General features: G+C 43.1%; 1 protein-coding gene across 4 annotated transcripts in view; it reads right to left on the bottom strand.

The window, feature by feature from the left end:
* Positions 1-19,398, bottom strand: part of IDUA (alpha-L-iduronidase) — a 172,343-nt gene extending 152,945 nt beyond the window's left edge. For 3 of the 4 annotated variants that reach the window (XM_075849860.1, XM_075849859.1, XM_075849862.1), the window contains exons 1-2: positions 19,171-19,398; positions 10,040-10,180 (exon numbers count right to left, since the gene is read on the bottom strand). In XM_075849860.1, coding sequence (XP_075705975.1) covers positions 10,040-10,180; positions 19,171-19,301 — 272 coding nt within the window. In that variant the 5' untranslated portion in view covers positions 19,302-19,398. Of the gene's footprint in view, positions 1-9,496; positions 9,520-10,039; positions 10,181-19,170 lie in introns of those variants that run through there. The other variant, XM_075849861.1, reaches the window with a different exon arrangement.

A 19,398-nucleotide genomic window follows, 5' to 3' on the forward strand; every position in this document is an offset into this window, starting at 1 on the left:
GCGGGAGCTAGCTGAGTCTAGCCAGGTTACGATAGGCTCTCCCACTCCTAAGCCTGCCAGCCTGAATGGTGGAAGCAGGAGTCAGTCTCAGGGATGTATTCTCAGGTGCTGACTGATTAGTTCTGGGAGTTAACCCCGAAGCTGTGCCTGGCAGATCCTTTACACTAACAACATCTGTGGTTGCTAGTGCTGTATCGATGGGTTACTTTAGAGACACAGCAATGCAGCTGAAAGTTAAAAACGGGTTGCAACCGGAATCTGTAAAAAGAATATGCGTGGGGGGGGGGGCCCAAGCTGAACTTTTGCACCTTGGCCCATGAGCCTTTAGCTACGCCCCTGGAAGGAGCACCATTTAGATATTGGAGAGCAGATTTTGCTGGAATAGTTTGCAGTGCCATGTCTTGTTTGCAACACCCTGGAGGGACCAAAACAGTGCAAACTCCCCAAAAGTGACCCCATTTTGGAAACTATCCCCTTAATGAATATTTCTAGGGGTACAGTTAGCATTTTGACCCCACACGGTTTTTGTAGGATATATTGGAATTATGTCGTCAAATTGAAAATCTAAATTTTTTTCTAATAAAATGTAGTTTTAGCTCATATTTTTTAATTTCCACAATAGATAAAGGAGAAAAATCACCCCAACATTTGAAAAGCAAAAACTCTTCTCAACACAGCAATACCCCATATGTGGTAATAAACTGCTGCTTGGACACACGGCAGGGCGGAGAAAGGACAGAGAGCCATTTGACTTTTGGAGCTCAAGTTTTGCTGGAATGGAAGTACACCCATCATGGAATTTATCTAGCGGTATAGTGAGCATTGTGTCCCCACTGTTTTTTTGCTGAATTTATTGGAATTAGGCAGTGAAAATCTACATTCTTTCCACTAAAATGTTTAATTTTTTTCATTTTTACAAGGAATAAAGGAGGAAAAGCACCCCAACAATTGTAAAGCAAAATTCTCACGAGTAGGGCAATACCCCATACGTGGTAATAAACTGCTGTTTGGAAACACGGCAGGGCAGATTTTGCTTGATTGTTTTTTGGGCGCCATGTCGCATTTGCAGAGCCCCTGAGATACCAGTACAGTAGAAACTCCTGAGAAGTGACTCCATTTTGGAAACTATACCCCTCAGGGCATTTATCTAGGGGTGTAGTGATCATTTTGATCCCACAGGTGTTTCATAGATTGTATTAGAATTAGGCAGTGAAAATGAAAAAAAAAAAAATCCCCCAAAAATGGCAGAGCTCAAAATGGAAGGAGCGTCATTTGGCTTTTAGAGCGTAGATTTTGCTGGACTGGTGCACAGGCGCCATGTCACATTTGCAGAGCTCCTTTAGGTACCAGAGTACATAGGAAAACCCAGTGAAGTGACCTCATTTTGTAAACTACACCCCTCAAGGAATTTATCATTTGCCTGGACATATGACAGGGCTTAGTAGTGAAAAAGCAAATGCACATGTGAGGCCTATTTTGGTGATTCGCAGCATTGGCCCACAATGGCAGGGCTCTGGGGTCAAATAGTAAAACAAACCCCTGACTAGGGACCCCCATTTTGGAAATTGCACCCCTCAAGGTATTTTTAAGGGGTGTAGTGAGCATTTTGACCCAACAGGTTTTGTTTGTTTTTTTTTAGAAATGAACACTCAGGGGGGGGGCGTGGCCTGGACGGACATGGAAGGAGTCGCATAACCGCTGAGCTCCTGAGGTGAAAGCCAAATCCGGCTCAAATAAACCTGACAAAGCTGACTTACCTGCTGCCTGGTCGGTGGAGAGAATCGCGGCAGCGCTCAGAGTCCCGTCCAGCGTGTCGGGGAGCGGCTCCGGCGCCGGTAAAAGGTCTGGCCCTTGTATCGTGGAGGCTGAGGAAGGTGGCGGCCATCTTCTCCTTCTTCTTCCCCTCCTCCTAACGGCGCGAAAGTGCAGGAACGGCTGGGAAGGCAGTGAACAGCGTCTTGTCAGGGTGAGTGAGGAGGGAGCAGGGCACATCTTGAGGTGCTGGCCGACAGTTAAGGAGGAGTAGAGCACAGGGAGAGGATTTTCAGCTAAAATCTCCTGCAGGGAAGACGACCCCCCCCTCCCCCAGCAGCCATCTTAACTCAGATTGCCAGCAGCAGACATACACAGGGCTGGGAGTGGCAACAACAAAAGTGTATCTATACATTACAGAGAGTGAGACACTGCACTGCATCTTCCCTGACACTGATTAAATCCTGTTGGAGTAATATTACGCTTCCAAGAAGAGAATACCTGAAGATTTACTTATATTACATTGGTCTTCTGTGGAAGATATTTCAGTATTGTTGCAGCTTAGAATCAAACAGCGATTTCCTGTGTCATAATGGGGGGTACATCTAAAAGAAATACTAAAGCAAAGCCGTCTAAGCTCACAGAGTTTTTTCCCTCGTCCTCTTCTCAACAAGTGGGGGTGAACCGCCGAATTTCCCTCCCTCCCTCCTCCCCTGCTCCATCTTCTAGGGACGCATCTGTAGAACGTGACATGCAGGATGACACGGATTCTCAGCCTGTTTCGGAACATATGATAAAACGTCTGCTGAATTCTTTGAGAGACTCAATTCAATCAGATTTACGGCAAGTTATTGGAGACTTAAGAGTAGATATTCAAGCCATTGCCTCGCGGACCGATCATGTGGAGCATAAATTGGAGGAATTTGTGAAATCTCATAACTCGCTCATAGATGCGAACTACACTCTGGAGGAAGAAGTTATGCGTTTATCCACCAAAGTTTTGGATCTGGAGGATAGATCCAGAAGAAATAATGTCCGTATTAGAGGTATACCTGAATCGGTAACACCAGATCTACTAGCAAAATTTCTCACGGATCTTATGGGAATCGTTTTACCGCAAAAATCGGCCCTGGATCTCACCATAGATAGGATTCACAGAATCCCTAAACCTAAGCACATTGCCGCTCACCTACCAAGAGATACAATTGCTCGAATCCACTTCTTTCATATAAAGGATGAATTTCTCAGAGGATTGAAGAACTCTCCGGACCTAACTGACCGCTTTAAGGACATTACTTTATTCCCGGATTTATCAGCGGTGACTATGCTACGCCGAAAAGAATTTGCTGTGATGACAAAACTTCTGAGAGATAACGGTATATTGTACAAATGGGGATTCCCAGTAAAATTAATAATCACCAGGAATGGCACGCACCATGTCTGCCTCTCACCTACCTCGGCAAAAGACCTGCTGAATTCTTGGGGGCTCATGGCGTCCCTGTCTTCAAATCCCCGTCCCAGAAATCCTTCTAAGCCGGAGATGATTTCGCCATTGTGGTCGGACGCAAGGAGTAAACCGGATCGGAGACCGCCTGATTGAAAATTGAGGCTTCTAGGGTTCAAACGGCACTTCAAGGCTTTCGGAGTTCTCAGGTGGACGGTTCTTTTCTGTCTACAGTTCTTAGGCTGAACTTTTGCCTCCATTTTTCTTTTCCCTGCAAGAGGGATTTTCCTGGTTGCAGTGAATGTGCTATATAGCATATTCATTTCGGTGTTTTTTTCAAGTTTCCTGTTGTGGGATGTTCTATGTTGGTTCTCCATTGCTATGCCATAACCATAATTACTTTTCTTTTAGGTCTTAATGGGTCTTACAATACGTTCTGTAAATGCTCATGGCTTGAATTCTCCCTTCAAGAGATCTTTACTTTGGAAAGAAGCGTTCAAGTCCAAGGGAGATGTAATATGTGTGCAGGAATCACATTTGTCCTCGAAAGATTGCCATTTATTTAAACATAAAAAATTTCCCCATGTGTACTTTGCCTCTAACAGCGGAAAGAAGGCGGGGGTAATTATTGCGGTAAAAGAGTCACTTGCTTTTAAATGCATTTCTGTTGTTTCTGATCCACAGGGTAGATTTATTATTTTAGTATGTGAAATTGATAACCTCTCATACACGTTGGTATCTGTTTATGCCCCTAATGTACGACAACTTCCCTTCCTTAAAAAGGTACTGTCAAAAGCTAAATCAGTGCAGAAAGGGGGTTTAATATTATGTGGGGATTTTAATATAGTGGTAAACAAAGATATAGATCGCTCTGGGGGAAATACTAGATTGTCTCATGACTTGAGTTCTTGGGTGCAAGAGGAAGAATTACATGACGTATGGCGATACCAGCATGCTTCTGAAAGGGATTACACGTTCTATTCTTCCCCACATAAGGTGTACTCTAGGATTGACTATTTTCTGGTGGATAGAGAAGTGTTAACAAATTCGGTGACCTCCTCCCTTGGCCTGATAACCTGGTCAGACCATGCACCAATCATGCTTCAACTTTCAGATCATTATATTACACCTCAGAGCTCTTCTTGGAGGTTGAACACATTCTTATTAAATTCCCCAGATCTCCAAGCCAAAATAGACTTAGCTTTGAAAGAATTTTTTGAGATTAATGGCCCATCGGCCTCATCACCTGAACTCCTCTGGTGTACACATAAGGCGTTTGTAAGAGGCCTGTTTATTCAGGCTGCGGCTAAAGCAAAGAGGGCGAGAGATAAGGAATTTGAATTCCTTATCGACAACATACAGAAATTAGAGGCAAAATTAAAAGTTTCCCCGTCTCCCACCTTACGTGATGATCTAAGACATTTTAGGGACAAACTGCGCAACCACCAACTTTTCCTATATGAGAAAACTTTAAAAAAAACTCAAATGGAACTTCTATATCCAAGGTGACAGACCAAGTAGAATTCTGGCAAAAAGAGTGAAACAGCATGTTGCTAAATCCAAAATTTCATGGTTGAACACTTCAGAAGGGACAAAAGTGTATGATCCTCAGGAGATTACCGACACATTTGCGTCTTATTACAGTACCCTTTACAATCTAAATCAGGATAAACACCTCCCTGTGGTATCCGAAGCGGGGGTGAAGGATTTTTTAAGGCAAATTCAATTGCCAACATTATCGGAGGCCCAAATTAGTCAATTAAATTCCCCTTTTACGGTCGAAGAAATTAAACTGACCATTCTGCGATCCAAACAAAATAAATCCCCGGGACCGGATGGGCTGCCAAATGAGTATTACCGAACTTTCGCAGACTCGTTGATTCCATACATGCATTCCACCTTTATGAGTATCGCGAATAAGCAGGCACCTTCCCCTGAGATGTTACAGGCCACGATAGTCACACTCCCTAAGCCGGGTAAATCCCCTGATTCCCCGGCCAATTTTCGTCCAATATCCCTATTAAACTGCGATATAAAATTATATGCCAAAATATTGGCGAATAGAGTGAATGATTGCTTACCATCCCTAATAGCGCTAGAACAAGTAGGGTTTGTCAAGGGCCGGCAAGCTTGTGACGGTACACGCAGGATGTTAGATCTCATACAGATAGCCGGAGAATCTAAAAGTGCCTCCCTCTTTATTTCTCTAGACGCCGAAAAGGCATTTGACCGTGTTAACTGGCAATACCTGGAAAGCACATTAGACAAATTTGGTTTCCATGCATTTATAAAATCAGCCATACTCTCACTATATTCCTCGCCCTCGGCTAGGGTTCTGTCTTCCGGGATTCTTTCTAGATCCTTTAACATCACTAATGGGACTAGGCAGGGATGCCCTCTATCCCCACTAATTTTTACCCTATGTATGGAACCATTTGCAGAAATGATTCGAAATTCTAAAAAAATCTCGGGTATAAGGGTAGGAGGAAGAGAACACAAAATCGGATTATATGCAGATGATGTTATTGTGACCTGTACTTCTCCCCTCATATCTCTGACAGAATTACTCAGCATCATTTCTAAGTTTTCAGAGGTATCATATTATAAATTAAAGGTCTCAAAGTCCATGATGTTACCAATTCATGTAGAGCCTCAATTGAAACGCACTTTGTCCAACTTTGATATGGCATGGGCAGAATCAGGGTTGGCATACCTGGGGATAAAACTCTACTCCTCGTTGTCTCTGGTTCTGCAGGAAAATTACTCAGGGCTAATAGCAGATTTACGTCTGGAGTGTGAAAGACTGAACAAGTTCCAGTTATCCTGGATCGCTAGAGTCAATTTGGTTAAAATGTTACTGCTTCCCAAATACTTGTATTTTTGTAGGACTATTCCACTGTTAATACCTACTAGCATCACTTCTAAAATTCAACATATGTTTCTCCAGTTCATCTGGAATAATAAAAGAGCGAGGGTTGCCAAATCTTTATTGTATCAGAAGGTTAAGGAAGGGGGTTTGGGAGTCCCAGAGGTAACGGCATATAACGTAGCAGCCATCCTAGACCAGTTAGGTTCGTTATGGAACTCCTCGGCTCCGTCACATTGGGCCCAGTTGGAAAATGAGATGTTTCCCCGTTCCTCCATTCGTAATCTGATGGCCGCGACGTATGTGGGGACAGATAGGTCTAAGGTGGTCTTGGTAACCACATCTGATGCAATGAAATGCTGGAAATTAGAGGTATGCGCAAATCGCTGGGTGTACTTATCTAATCATCATATACCATTGCAAGCGTTTCAACCTTTGGTCCCACATGTATTTTTGCAGACATGGGAATCGCTGGGTGTAACAGCTCTCTCAGATTTATATGAGGGAAAACACTTCAAATCCTTTGAGCAGTTGGTAAGGGAATATGACGTAAATAAATCCATGTTTTACCAGTATCTCCAGATACGACATATGATACAAACTATAGCCATCCCAGCTCAACCCAAAATTCTTTCCCCATATCATAAATTCCTGTTTAAATGGCAAGGTCACAGTAAGGGTCTAGCTTGTAGTTATGATCTAATTTTGAAAAAACAGTCCTCAGGGAAGACAGCTCACATATTACGATGGGAACGGGAGATGGGTTCGACGTTTTCCATGGCACAATGAATGAAAGCTTCTAGTTGGATTACTCGTCACTCCAAATGTGTTAACCATATTGAACTCACCCGTAAAATCCACATGAGATGGTACCTAACTCCTTCCAGATGTGCACACATATTCCAAGGCAGTTCTAATGGCTGCTGGAGAGGATGTGGTTCCCTGGGTTCCACGTTGCATATGTGGTGGTCCTGCCCTAGGGTGAGGGTACTGTGGAGGGAGGTATTTCGCCTCATTCTTGAAATTATAGGAGAACCTATGATGTTCTGCCCAGAATTGGCTATTTTAGACATTGGCTTGGAAGACATAATGGAGGAGCATCGGGTTCTGATACACCATGTTTTCATTGCTGCTAGAATGGCAATAGCTAAGTCATGGAAATCAACTATCTCCCCTTCTTTATCGGAGGTGATAGGCAGGGTAAATATAGAATGTCATCATGAATCCATGCTTTTACAATCTCCCTCTGGGTATGCGAAGAATTCACGGTATTGGGAGCTTTGGGTAAATTCGAAGTATTACACTTAATTGCAGAAAGATCGCTAGCAATATGACATATTTAATATTAACATTGGTTTGAAAATGGCATAGTAAAGTTCTTACGTTCTTTTGTTGTTGTTTTCTGGTTATGATTATGTATATCCTTCAATTACATATCACTTGTATGTATTATTGTACGCAGGTCCATGTTCTGGGACCAAGGATGGTTTTCTTTATTGTTTGAAAAAAAGTTGTAAAATTTTTTTAAATAAAAAATTTATTGATTTAAAAAAAAAGAAATGAACACTCAGTGGATGTTGCAAAGTGAAAATTGTGATTTTCCACAGGTATATGCCATTTTAGTGCACAATATGTTGTGCTCAGTTAGTGGCACTGAAGACAAATACCTCATACCGTGAAGCGGGTTCTCTTGGGTATGGCAGTGCCATATATGTGGACATAAACTGCTGTTTGGGCACGCTGCAGGGCTCAGAAGGGAGGGATCGCCATTTGGCTTTTGGAGCACAGATTTTGCTTCGTAATAGTTCTATTTGGGGTTTTACTGGTATTTCAGTTTATAATGTGAGGGCGTATGTAAGCTGTGCGGAGTACCTCAGGGCATAATAAGAGGTATAAATAATATTGCAGTAAATAAATAATAATCCACAGATATGGGGGCCAGGGTCGCACTGATAAATAAAAAATCGTATCTTCTTTTGGAACGCTCTGCACATTTTGAATCAGCATATTCTGAGAGACAGAACTTTGTTATTTTTTCACCACCGGAGCTGTGTGAGGGCTTATTTGTTGCAGGACAATCTGTAGATTTCATTAATACCATTTTGGGGTACATGCGATTTTTTGATCACATTTTATTTCATTTTTTGGCAAGCAAGGTGACCAAAAACCAGCAATTCTGATAAGGTTTTTTATTCTTTTTTGTTACGGCGTTCACCCTGCGCTATAAATGACAATTTTACTTTATTCTGCAGGTCGATACAATTACAGCAATAGCAAAGGTATATAGTTTTTTTATGCTTTGCAGCGTCTTTACAATAAAATCACTTTTGTTTCAAATAACTTATTTTTTGAGTCGCCATATTCAAGAGCCATAACTTTTTTATTTTTCCGTCAAAACAGCTGTGAGTGTCTTGTTTTTTTGCTGGACGGGCTGTAGTTTTTAATGATATAATTTTGGGATACATTTTTTTTTTATTCTGTTTTGGGAGGGGTAGTGACTAAAAAACAGCGATTCTGGAATTATTATATATATTTTTTTTTTACGGCGTTCACTGTGCAGGTAAAATAGAATATTTTTATAGTTCGGGTCGTTACGGAAGCGGTGATACCACATATGTATACTTTTTTTTTTAAATGTTTTCTGTTTTTTCCTATAATAAAAGACTTGTTATGGGGAAAAATGCGGTTATTGTTTTTTTAACGTGAAACTTTTGGTTTTTTTAACTTTATTTACAACATTTTCATTAACTTTTTTTTAATCTTTTTTTTTTTGTCTCACTATGGGACTTGAAGGCATGAAGCCCTGATCGCTATTCTAATACACTGCACTACCTACGGAGAACAGTGTATTAGAGCTGTCATCTATTCACTAACAGCAAGCCTGTTAGGCTTCGACTCCCGGGTGGGGAGGCCATTGTTAGGCCTACGGTTGCCATAGCAACCATAGGGTGCGATCTAACCACCTAGATGCAGCGATCACTTTTGATCGCTGCATCTAAGTGGTTAATTGGCCAGATCGGAGCCTATCTCCGGTCCTGGCTGTTACAGCGAGGTATCGGCTGTAATATACAGCAGACATCCGTCGGTGATGGTGCTGGCTCAGCTTCTGTGATTGGTCCCCTGCAGTCTTACTGTGCCGATCAACTGTCAAACAGTTGATGGCACAGTTCTGTCACATTGTCCTTTGACAGGGTAACAGTCGTTAGCCAGGACTCACTGGTACGTCTCTGTGCCTTCAAGCACTGCAATACAGGACATCTTGGTGTACAAAGGGGTTAATATAGAGATGTATTGTTTTGAATGGGCTTTGGATCTGATAATCTAATTAAAAGGGGTTGTCCACTTTTTTTTTTTTCTCTTAATTTATTTATAGAATAGGAAATTATACAGATTTCCAATATACAGTACATGTATTTAAAATTCTGCTCACATACCTTTCTCATATCAGTGCAGTTGCCTGTGTAAAAAATAAAAAAAAAGTGGTATAGCCCACAGAATAGTCCACAGTAATGCACCCATGGGATAACTGAATAGACTAAAGATGGTGTCAGTCAGGTGACCCACATCCTGTGCCCCTGGCATTCAGGGTACACTGTCCAGGTATATAACAAGTGAATAATAGGTTATAAAGTATTTCTACATACAGCAGCCTCTCATCATGTCTGTGTAGGAGCAACTCATATCCTGTGACGGTTCATAATCTATGCAAGTTATTTAGATAAATGATTATTGTGCAAAATCCTGCACTTCAGTTTTTCTGCATATTATTGGAGTTACACTTTAAAATAAACACAAAAGGAGTCAGTATTGTTACTAGGTACAGCCAGAGAATGTCCTATGCAGCTTATGATCACTTCTGTCATAAAAGTGCCTTCCCCGCTGTGCCTCACCTACCACTGGGGGGCGCCTATCTCACTATTTGAGAAGCACTGTTTTACATTAGAAGTTCAAACATACATATGCAAACAAATACTTACGAAACTTTAATAAGGTTCAATAACCAGTGGATTCTGATTTGTACAATCCCACCATGAGGAACAGAAGATATGTATGCCAGGTTCAATCTTTGGTCTTTACCCAAAAAATATGTTTCTGCCTTGTCATGTGGTAAGGGGGGGCTGAAAAATACCAATAAAATAATATTTTCAATACATGCAAGAAAAATCTTACCATCAGTGAGAAGAGTGGTTGTCCACAATACTTTAAATAAGAGCACTATGAGGTAGATCTATCAATCAAATTTAATGCGGATCTGTCATATATTCATGCGGTCCTGTCTGAGGGCGGCATGCAGTAGTGACAGACACGGTGATTTCAGCGGTCTGTCACTTATTAGGTAATGTTACATAGTTCAGGAGAATTTAGTAGTTATACGTGTGGTACGTGGCCAGTGCCATACCTCCCTACTTTCAAGTATCAGAAAGAGGGCTAAGGGATGCGGCGCGTCAATTTTTTTTCTTTTAAGCCACACCTCTAATCCCACCCAAACCCCCCCATACACACCAAATTCAGCCCACAGTATCATGCTCCCATAGTGCCTCCCACACAGTAGAATACCAAATAGCTGCCCCTACACAGTATAATGACCCCATAGCTGCCACCATACAGTATAATGCCCCCATAGATGCACCCATACAGTATAAAGCCAACACATTCTCCCATGCAGTATAATGCCCATACAGATGCCCCCATGCAGTATAATGCCCATACAGATGCCCCATGCAGTATAATGCCTAAACAAATTCCCCCATACAGCATAATGCCCCCAAAGCTTCCCCCATACAGCATAATGCCCCCATAGAATATAATGCCCCCCTAGATGCCCTTTTACAGTATAATACCCCCAAAGCTGCCCCTAGTGCCAGTGCCCTTGTAGATAGTGCCACAGTATATTGCCTTCTTGCTGCCCCCATACAGTATAAGGCCAACATAGATTCTCCTATGCTCTATAATGCCCACACAGATGCCCCCATGCAGTATAATGCCCAAACAAATTCCCCCATACAGCATAATGCCCCATACAGAATAATGCCCCCATAGCTGCCCCATACAGCATAATGCCACCATAGCTGCCCCATACAACATAATGCCCCATACAGCTTAAAGCCCCCCTACAGTATAATGCCCCCATAGCTGCCCCATACAGTATAATGCCCCTCTTAGCTGCCCTTATACAGTATAATACCCCCAAAGCTGCCCCTAGTGCCAGTGTAGATATATAAAGTGTCAATGCCCTCTCGATAGTGCCACAGTGCCCATGTAGATAGTGCCCCTATATAGTGCCACAGTTTCCATGTTGATAGTGCCACCCCCCTGTAGATAGCTCTACCCCCGCCCTGTAGATAGCGTCATTGGGACTGCCTCTAGGAGCGGAATCCCCAGCCAGATCATAGGCCGAGGATTCCGCTCCTAGAGGGAAGCCCTGATGCCCCTGATCCCCGGGGATTCCGCTCCAGGAGGAGCCACTGACGTCAATGTCCATATATGGACAGTGACCTCAGGGGTTTCCTCTAGGAGCGGAATCCCCGGCAACAGGGATTCTGCTCAAGGAGTAGCCACTGATTCTGAAGCAGGGAACTATCAGCTCCATGCTAGTTCAGAGTGAAGAGAGCTCCTCCGCTCGCCGAAGACTCCCCGGACACAGCGCTACTTTAACCCCTTAGTGACCAGCCCATTTTAGGCCCTAATGACCAAGCTATTTTATTCGTTTTTCTATAGTCGCATTCAAAGAGCTATAACGTTTTTATTTTTTCGTCTACATAGCTGTATGAGGACTTGTTTTTTGCGGGATTAGTTGTGCTTTTTAATAGCACCATTTTTGGGTACATATAATTTTTATATTAACTTTTATTAACCCTTTTGGGGGGGATTATAAAAAAAACCTGAAATTCCGCCATTGTTCTATGCGTTTTTAAATTGACGCCGTTCACTATGCGACGTAAATAACATGTTACCTTTATTCTATGGGTCGGTACGATTACGGCGATACCACATATGTAGAGGTTTTTTTATGTTTTACGACTTTTGCACAATAAAAACACTTTTGAACTAAAATTATTTGTTTTTGCATCGTCTCTTTCCAAGAGCTGTAATTTTTTTATTTTTCCATCAATGTAGTGATTTTTTGGGCTTGTTTTCTGCGGGACAAGACGTAGTTTTGAATGGTACTGTTTTGGGGTGCATGGGACTTATTGATTCATTTTTATTATGACTTTTTTGGGGGGCAATGGAAAAAAATTGCAATTTCGCCATGGTTTTTTGCGTTTTTTTTTTTACGGTGTTCACTTTGCGGTTTAAATTACATATTAACTTTATTAATGGAGTCATTACGGTCGCGGCGATACCACATATGTATACTTTTTTTTTTTTTTTACACTTTTACTAAATAAAACCACTTTTTATGGAAAAAAATGGATTTATTTTTTTACTGTACTTTTTATTAATAATCTTTATTTCACTTTGATGACTTATTTTATTAGTCCCACTAGGGGACTTTACTGTGCGATGTTCCGATCGCTGCTATAATGCTCTGGTATACTTCGTATACCAGAGCATTATTGCCTGTCAGTGTAAATCTGACAGGCAATCTGTTAGGACGTGCCTCCGGCGCGTCCTAACAGGAATATGTCCAGGGCAGACCTGGGGGCTTTTATAAAGCCCCCGGCTGCCATGGCACCCCATCGGAGACCCGCGATTTCATTCGCGGGCCGCCGATGGGTGACAGAGGGAGCGCACTCCCTCTGTAAACAAAGTTAAATGCCGCGGTCGCTATTGACAGCGGCATTTAACGGGTTAAACGGCCGCGATCTAAGTAAACTTCGATCGCGGGCGTTGGAGCAGGAGCTCAGCTGTCATCAGACAGCAGAGCCCCGGCTCCTGCCTGCACGGGAGACCCGTGCAGGACTTAGACTAGGCTGACGTGAAAAGGCGTCAGCCTAGCCTAAAGCCCATTAGTGACCGACGTAAAAAGGCGTATTAGTGGTCACTAAGGGGTTAAGCACTGTGCTCAGAGAAGCCCTTGATGGCACTGTCCATATATGGACAGTGACGTCAGTGGCTAATACTTGAGCGGAATCCCCGTTGCCGACTCTAGCCGGGGATTCCGCTCATAAATGGACAGTACCGTCAAGGGCTTCTCCGAGCACAGCGCCTAAAGTTGTGCTGTGCCCAGGGAGCCCTCGGTGACCGGAGGAGCTCCTTCTGCTCCTCCGCTATGAACTAATTCTGAAGCAGGGAGCTGATGGTTCCCTGCTTCAGAATTAGTTTGACAGCAGGACATACCCACTGCCGCCCGGGAAGGTGGGACACCGCCCGGAATCCGGGACTGTCCTGCTGAATCTGGGACGGCTGGGAGGTATGAGATAGATAATAGATGTTTAAAGGAAATGTGTTGCCAGCAAAACATGTTTTTTTTTTTTTTTTAATTAAACAGTTAGTGTATAGGCGATTAAACATTGTTCTAATTTTTTTTTTTTTTTTCACGAGTCAGGAAATATTATAAATTGGATTCAATTTATAATATTTCCCAGCACTGGTCACTAGATGGAGCCATTCCCAAAATTGCAGCATTGCATGTGGTAAAGCAACCACATTGCTTTATGCTGCAAAATTGGGTAAAAATCCCTCGCTCTAGTGAGCTCTCAGAATCCCCCCCTCCTTTATCCTGGCTAGTGCCGGGATAAACGAGGGGTTTGAACGGTCTAACCTCCTACACTGTGTGTCGCCATTTTTTGAGCTAACACACAGTGTAGAAGGTTAACATACAGTAGTAAACACACTGAAACACGAACATACATAGAAATAACTTACCTGCTCCAGTCGCCGCCGCTCCCTCCTGTCCATCCGCTCCGTCTGCTGCCGCTGCTCCATGTGCACAAGTCCGGAAGCCGTGACCGGAAGTAGTAATATTACTGTCCGGCCGCGACTTCCGGTCCACAGGAAAATGGCGCCGGACGGCGCGCATTTCAAATTGAACTGTGTGGGAGCGGCGCATGCGCCGTTCCCACACAGCGGCGTACATGATAGTGGATGGAACGGGCCCCGTTCGCAGTCCCTATGGGACTGGAGCTGCCGTATTCCATGTCTGTATGTGTCGTTAATCGACACATACAGAAATGGAAAAAAAAAATGGCAGCCCCCATAGGGAAGAAAAAGTGTAAAAATAAAAAAAAGTAACACACAAACACACAAATTAATCCAAACGTTTTTAATAAAGCACTAACATCTTTAACATATTAAAAAAAAAATTGTGGTGACACTGTTCCTTTAACGGAGAAATGTGTTTTTTTATTACCACTATTATTACTATTCTCCCTTTCCTGGCAGGAGGGGGAGAAATAACAGCAGTCCCGCAAGGACTGCGTGGGGGGGGGGCGCGAGCGGGGAGCCGCAAAAAGAATATGCCTGGAGACACAAAAGTTTCTAAAATCATAAAATAATGTCATTTATTTTACGATTTTAGAAACACTAGTGTTCCCAGGCACTAAATTGTTTAAACTGTGTACTCACCACTGTCCTGTGGCTTATTTTCCTCTGCAGTGCTCTGCTCCGGTGTGTCTGCTACACTCTGCTCCCTCGCTCCAGGCAGACTGCTGCGCAGGCAGCATCGTTGCAGGGGGGTGTGGCTGGCAAAAGGGAGGGTCCGTGGCAGGGTGGGACATTGATCAGACTGCCCGGGATAGCGGTGAAAAACCGGGATGTTTGGGAGCTATGCCAGTGCTGCAAGCTTGAGTCCAAGTATATTCACGCTCCTTCTGCCCTCCAGCCGCTGTTCGATACTTTTCTATATTTGGGCCTCTTGCACACGGGACGAAAATTCTGTGAAATATCCATCAAGAATATCCATGCAGCAATTCTGCAGCGTATTACAGTAGCAGAAAAGTGGATGAGAATCAACAAATCTCATCTACATGCTGCAGGAAAAAAATGCAGAAAACACATGTGGAAATTGATCTGTGGTGCAGATTCTCAATCTGCAGCATTATTATTATTATTTCAGTTACTTACATATTATGCAGCGCTGTACAGAGGTCCTCTTTTACTGTCCCCATTGGGGCTCACAATCTAAATTCCCTATTGGTATATTTTTTAGGGTGTGGGAGGAAACTGGAGTACCCAGAGAAAACCCACGCAAACACAGGGAGAACTTACAAACTCCATGCAGATGTTGTCCTTGGTTGGATTTGAACCCAGTGCTGCAAGGCAACAGTGTTAACCACTGAGCCACCATGCAACTTTATCTTGCATAAATGCTGCCAAATTTCCACATGGAAATTCCAGATGGCAATTTTGCAGTATTTCATTCCCGTGTACAGAGGGCCTGAGGATATGTTACCACAGGCAGTAAAATGCAGATAAATCAGTTACAGAAACTCGCAGCAAAGTTGTCCACATTTTCCACAGCAGTTATACCTGCGGATTTAGTGCGAAGTATTGATTATAGCAAACTTTATGTGCACCTGCGGATTACTGCGATTCCGCTGCATAAACGCTGTACAAACCGCTAAACTACTCGATTTTTAGTGCAAAATTCATGCTCCCCGTAGAAGTCTATAGACCAAACACGCAGCATCTCCGCACAGAATACGCAGCATAAATTTACATGCTGCGGATTAGAAAGTGGCACCGCAGAACACTTTCCAGTGTGGGCCCGAGGATTGCAAAATCTCATCCACTTTGCTGCTGTAAATGATGCAGAATTTCCACCAGAATCCCGTTGCGGAAATTCTGCAGTGTTAACACTGTGTGGGAACCCGGCCTTAAAAAGTGTATAAGGAGAATGGTGTTAATTAAGGGTATGTTCACACGGCCTATTTTCATAAGGAATTTTACACCTCGAATTACGCCTGAAAAGATGGCTCCACTACAGCTGCAAACATCTGCCCATTGCTTGCAATGGGTTTTACGATGTTCTGTTCAGACGAGGTGTAATTTTTTGCGTCGCTGTTAAAAGATGGCGCGTAAAAAGATGCCCGCGTCAAAGAACTGCATGTCACTTCTTTGGATGTTTTTGGAGCCGTTTTTCATTGACTCCATTGAAAAACAGCTCCAATTACGTCCGTCTTTTCAGGCGTAATTCGAGGCATCAAACGGCCGAATTAAGTCTGAAAATAGGTTGTGTGCACATACCCTAAGGGCGGATTTACACGAATGCGATATACGTCCGTGCCACCCGCGTGTTTTTCACACGTGTCGCACGGACCTATGCAAGTCTATGGGGCAGTGCAGACTGTCCGTGATTTTTGCGCAGCGTGAGTCCGCTGCATAAAACTCACACTCGTGTAAATCCGCCCTTAGATTCATGCTTGCAGAGCCGGACTACAGTATTACCTAATAAATGACAGACCGGTGAAATCAGAATGTCTGTCACTTCTTTATGCCGCCCTCAGGCAGGGCACGATAAATATGTCACAGCTCCGCTTTAAAGTGTAACTCTAATTTTAAAGCAGTTCACAGTTAAAATTTAAATGCAGATACTTTGCAATACTTTTCCTGTAGTAGTTTGAATAATATCATGTGCTTTTTACAATTGATTTTTAAAGCTGCAAAATTCTGCTAGTCGCCCTTTCCATTCTGCGGTCAGACAAGTGACCTAATAGCTTAGGCCTTATGCACGTCGCCATATTAGATTATACAGCCTCTTAGTTGAACAGAGCCATAATAGGGCACCAACAGGTGTTTTTATAGAGCCCTACGATCTCTCCGTATGGTTTTTACACCGAAGCAAACAGGGTATTACTCTATTGAATTCCATGCAAAATTGTGCCATGTTCCATCAGATGCCGTATTAAGCAGGTACTCTCCAGTGAAATCATTGCTTCTAGGGGACGATATTTCTGACACATGGTGACCTATGGAGCACCATACAGCAGCACACAAATTCCCCGAGGCTACACAAGCAGACTACATAGGGATTCTTTCACAGCAATATTGCAACTGTCACTTTGCATTTGTTTCGCTTACCGCTATAGATGAACTAATGGTTCACCACCTTTGTCAATCATATAAATAAATGTGGTTGGATGAGAACAGAAAGATTGTCACAGCAATGTAACGCAACAGTCCGCCCAATGGGTCAACTCTGACCCATGCAATCCATAGAGAAAAAACTATGGGACGTCAGTATTTTAGTTGTCTTCACATTTCATTCCTCCATTAATCGTACACCAAGGACAGTGTCTATATATGAACAGTGACGTCAGGAGCGTCCCCAGGGCCTCTGTCACCGGGCGCACTGTGAGGGGGTCAGGGCTGTTCAGACGACATATCTAATACAGTGGGATACGTTGCAGCCTTCTGCCAGAGGTATACGACGATGGAAGGCGATAAACGCGATGCGAAGGGGGCCTTATTCTCTGCCAAAAGTGAACCTCAATCCTGGCAAATCCATTTGTCCAATGCATCCTATTTGCCAGTGAAAAAGGGAGAAAAAAAATGGACTATTCACCATTAAAGTGTTAGTCCAGTTATACTCTCCCACCTGAACTAACATGAGGCGTGAAGAGACTCCTGCACGCCGGGCAGTACTGACGATACTCTCCAGCTGTCGTACAGTTGCCACGGCAAGAGTTCCGCCCACCGTGCAGGAGCGTCTCTTCACGCTCAATGTTAATTTGGGCGGGAGAGTAAAACTGGATTGAGACTTTAAGGCTCTGTTCACACTGGCGTCATGGCGTCGTCCAGAATGGAGGATCTGTTTTAAAACGGATCATAATGAAGGTGTCTGTCTGGATTCCACTGTTTCTGATGGCAACAATAGTGCAGAGTATGCTATTCTTGCCATCAAAAATACACACACTAAAATCCCCTATGATGATCTAAGTTCGGTGCACTTGAAAGGTGGGGGGTCTGGGTCTTGTGGGAGTAATATGGACAGTAATATGCGGCTTCATTACGGCCGTCTGAACGAGGCCTACGTCGTAGAGTTCTCCTCTTTTGTCAAATTTGTAAAGAGTACTATTCAGACAATTCTTAGTTTTATATGTGTCTAGTAAAGCTGTACGACGAGCAATTTTGCTACTATTACATCTGCCATAGGGTTTGTCATCCAGCTTACAGACACTGCGACTCACGTACCCAGTAAAATATCACTGCATAATTAGGCCAATCTGAAGTGGTCAGTTGAAAAAAAACAAATCATCATCACCCAGCTTTCCCAGGACCGGATAAGATAAAGAACAGGCTAGACAGCATTCTTTAAAAAAAAGAAAAAGACCTTTGAAATCATTGTCATTTTTTTATATACATATATATATATATAATAAAGGCGTCTATCAGTGTGTTTGATGCAACTCCCAAAATACTTTTTATTAAAAATTATTTCTATTTTTTGAGATACAGCTGATTTGTATTCTGTATACAAAGCAGCTCTATCGTGCGCTGAAACCTGAATCTGTCAGATCCGTGGCACCGACAGGTTCCTTGTCAGCGGGTCCTGTGTGTCTCTGACACACAGGCTCGAGCTGTTATCCATCACATCTAAGGCCCCATGCACACAAACGTGCCTTTGCAGCCGCAATTCCCCCGAAAATGCACAGGAGAATTGCGGCCCCATTCATTCCTATGGGGCCATGAACATGACCGTGGTTTTCACGGTCCGTGCATGGCCCCGGAGCTCATTGAAAATAATGGCCGTGGCCATGTGCACGGCCCGCGATTTGCGGGCGGCTCGCGGCTGTCACTCCGTGGCCGGCCGACCCGGAAATCACAGCCGTGCACATGGCTACGATCGTGTGCGTGAGGCCTAAGTTCATCATTTAGATGTAGTCGATAACAGGTGGATCCTGCGTGTCAGAGTCAGGCTGGACCTGCGGTCACTAAACACGTCAGTGCCGCGGACATGACGGATTCAGGTCTCAACGCACGATAGAGCTGTTCTGTATACAGGATGCAAATCAGCAATATCTAAAAAAGTGAAAATTATTTTTAATAAAAAGTGTTTTGAAAGTTGCATCAAACACACGGATAGACTTTTTCTTAAAAAAACAAGAAAAGGATTTCAAAAGGTGTACATAGCCTTCAAGTACTTTAATTTTATGGAGCATGCTCTTTATATGTAAGTGTTTATTATAACAAATGAACATAATACTACAGCATATTTAGCACTTACCAAAATCCTGAGCTTTTCCAGAAATGTTTCATTTCCTTACTAGATTTTGTTGGGTCTACATTAATGATATAACTCGCAAACACTATGCCAGGCATTATGCCCACGGCGAGAATACAATTCAGTAAACCCATATCCTGTGACCGTACATAATCTAGTTCAACAAATTGTAATTAGCAAGTAAATCTTATAATAACAAGCAGTCCATGCTGAAGTTCTGTGGAGCTGGAA

The sequence above is a fragment of the Rhinoderma darwinii genome, chromosome 1 (genome assembly GCF_050947455.1).
Source record: "Rhinoderma darwinii isolate aRhiDar2 chromosome 1, aRhiDar2.hap1, whole genome shotgun sequence".
In the NCBI taxonomy this organism is placed as follows: domain Eukaryota; kingdom Metazoa; phylum Chordata; class Amphibia; order Anura; family Rhinodermatidae; genus Rhinoderma; species Rhinoderma darwinii.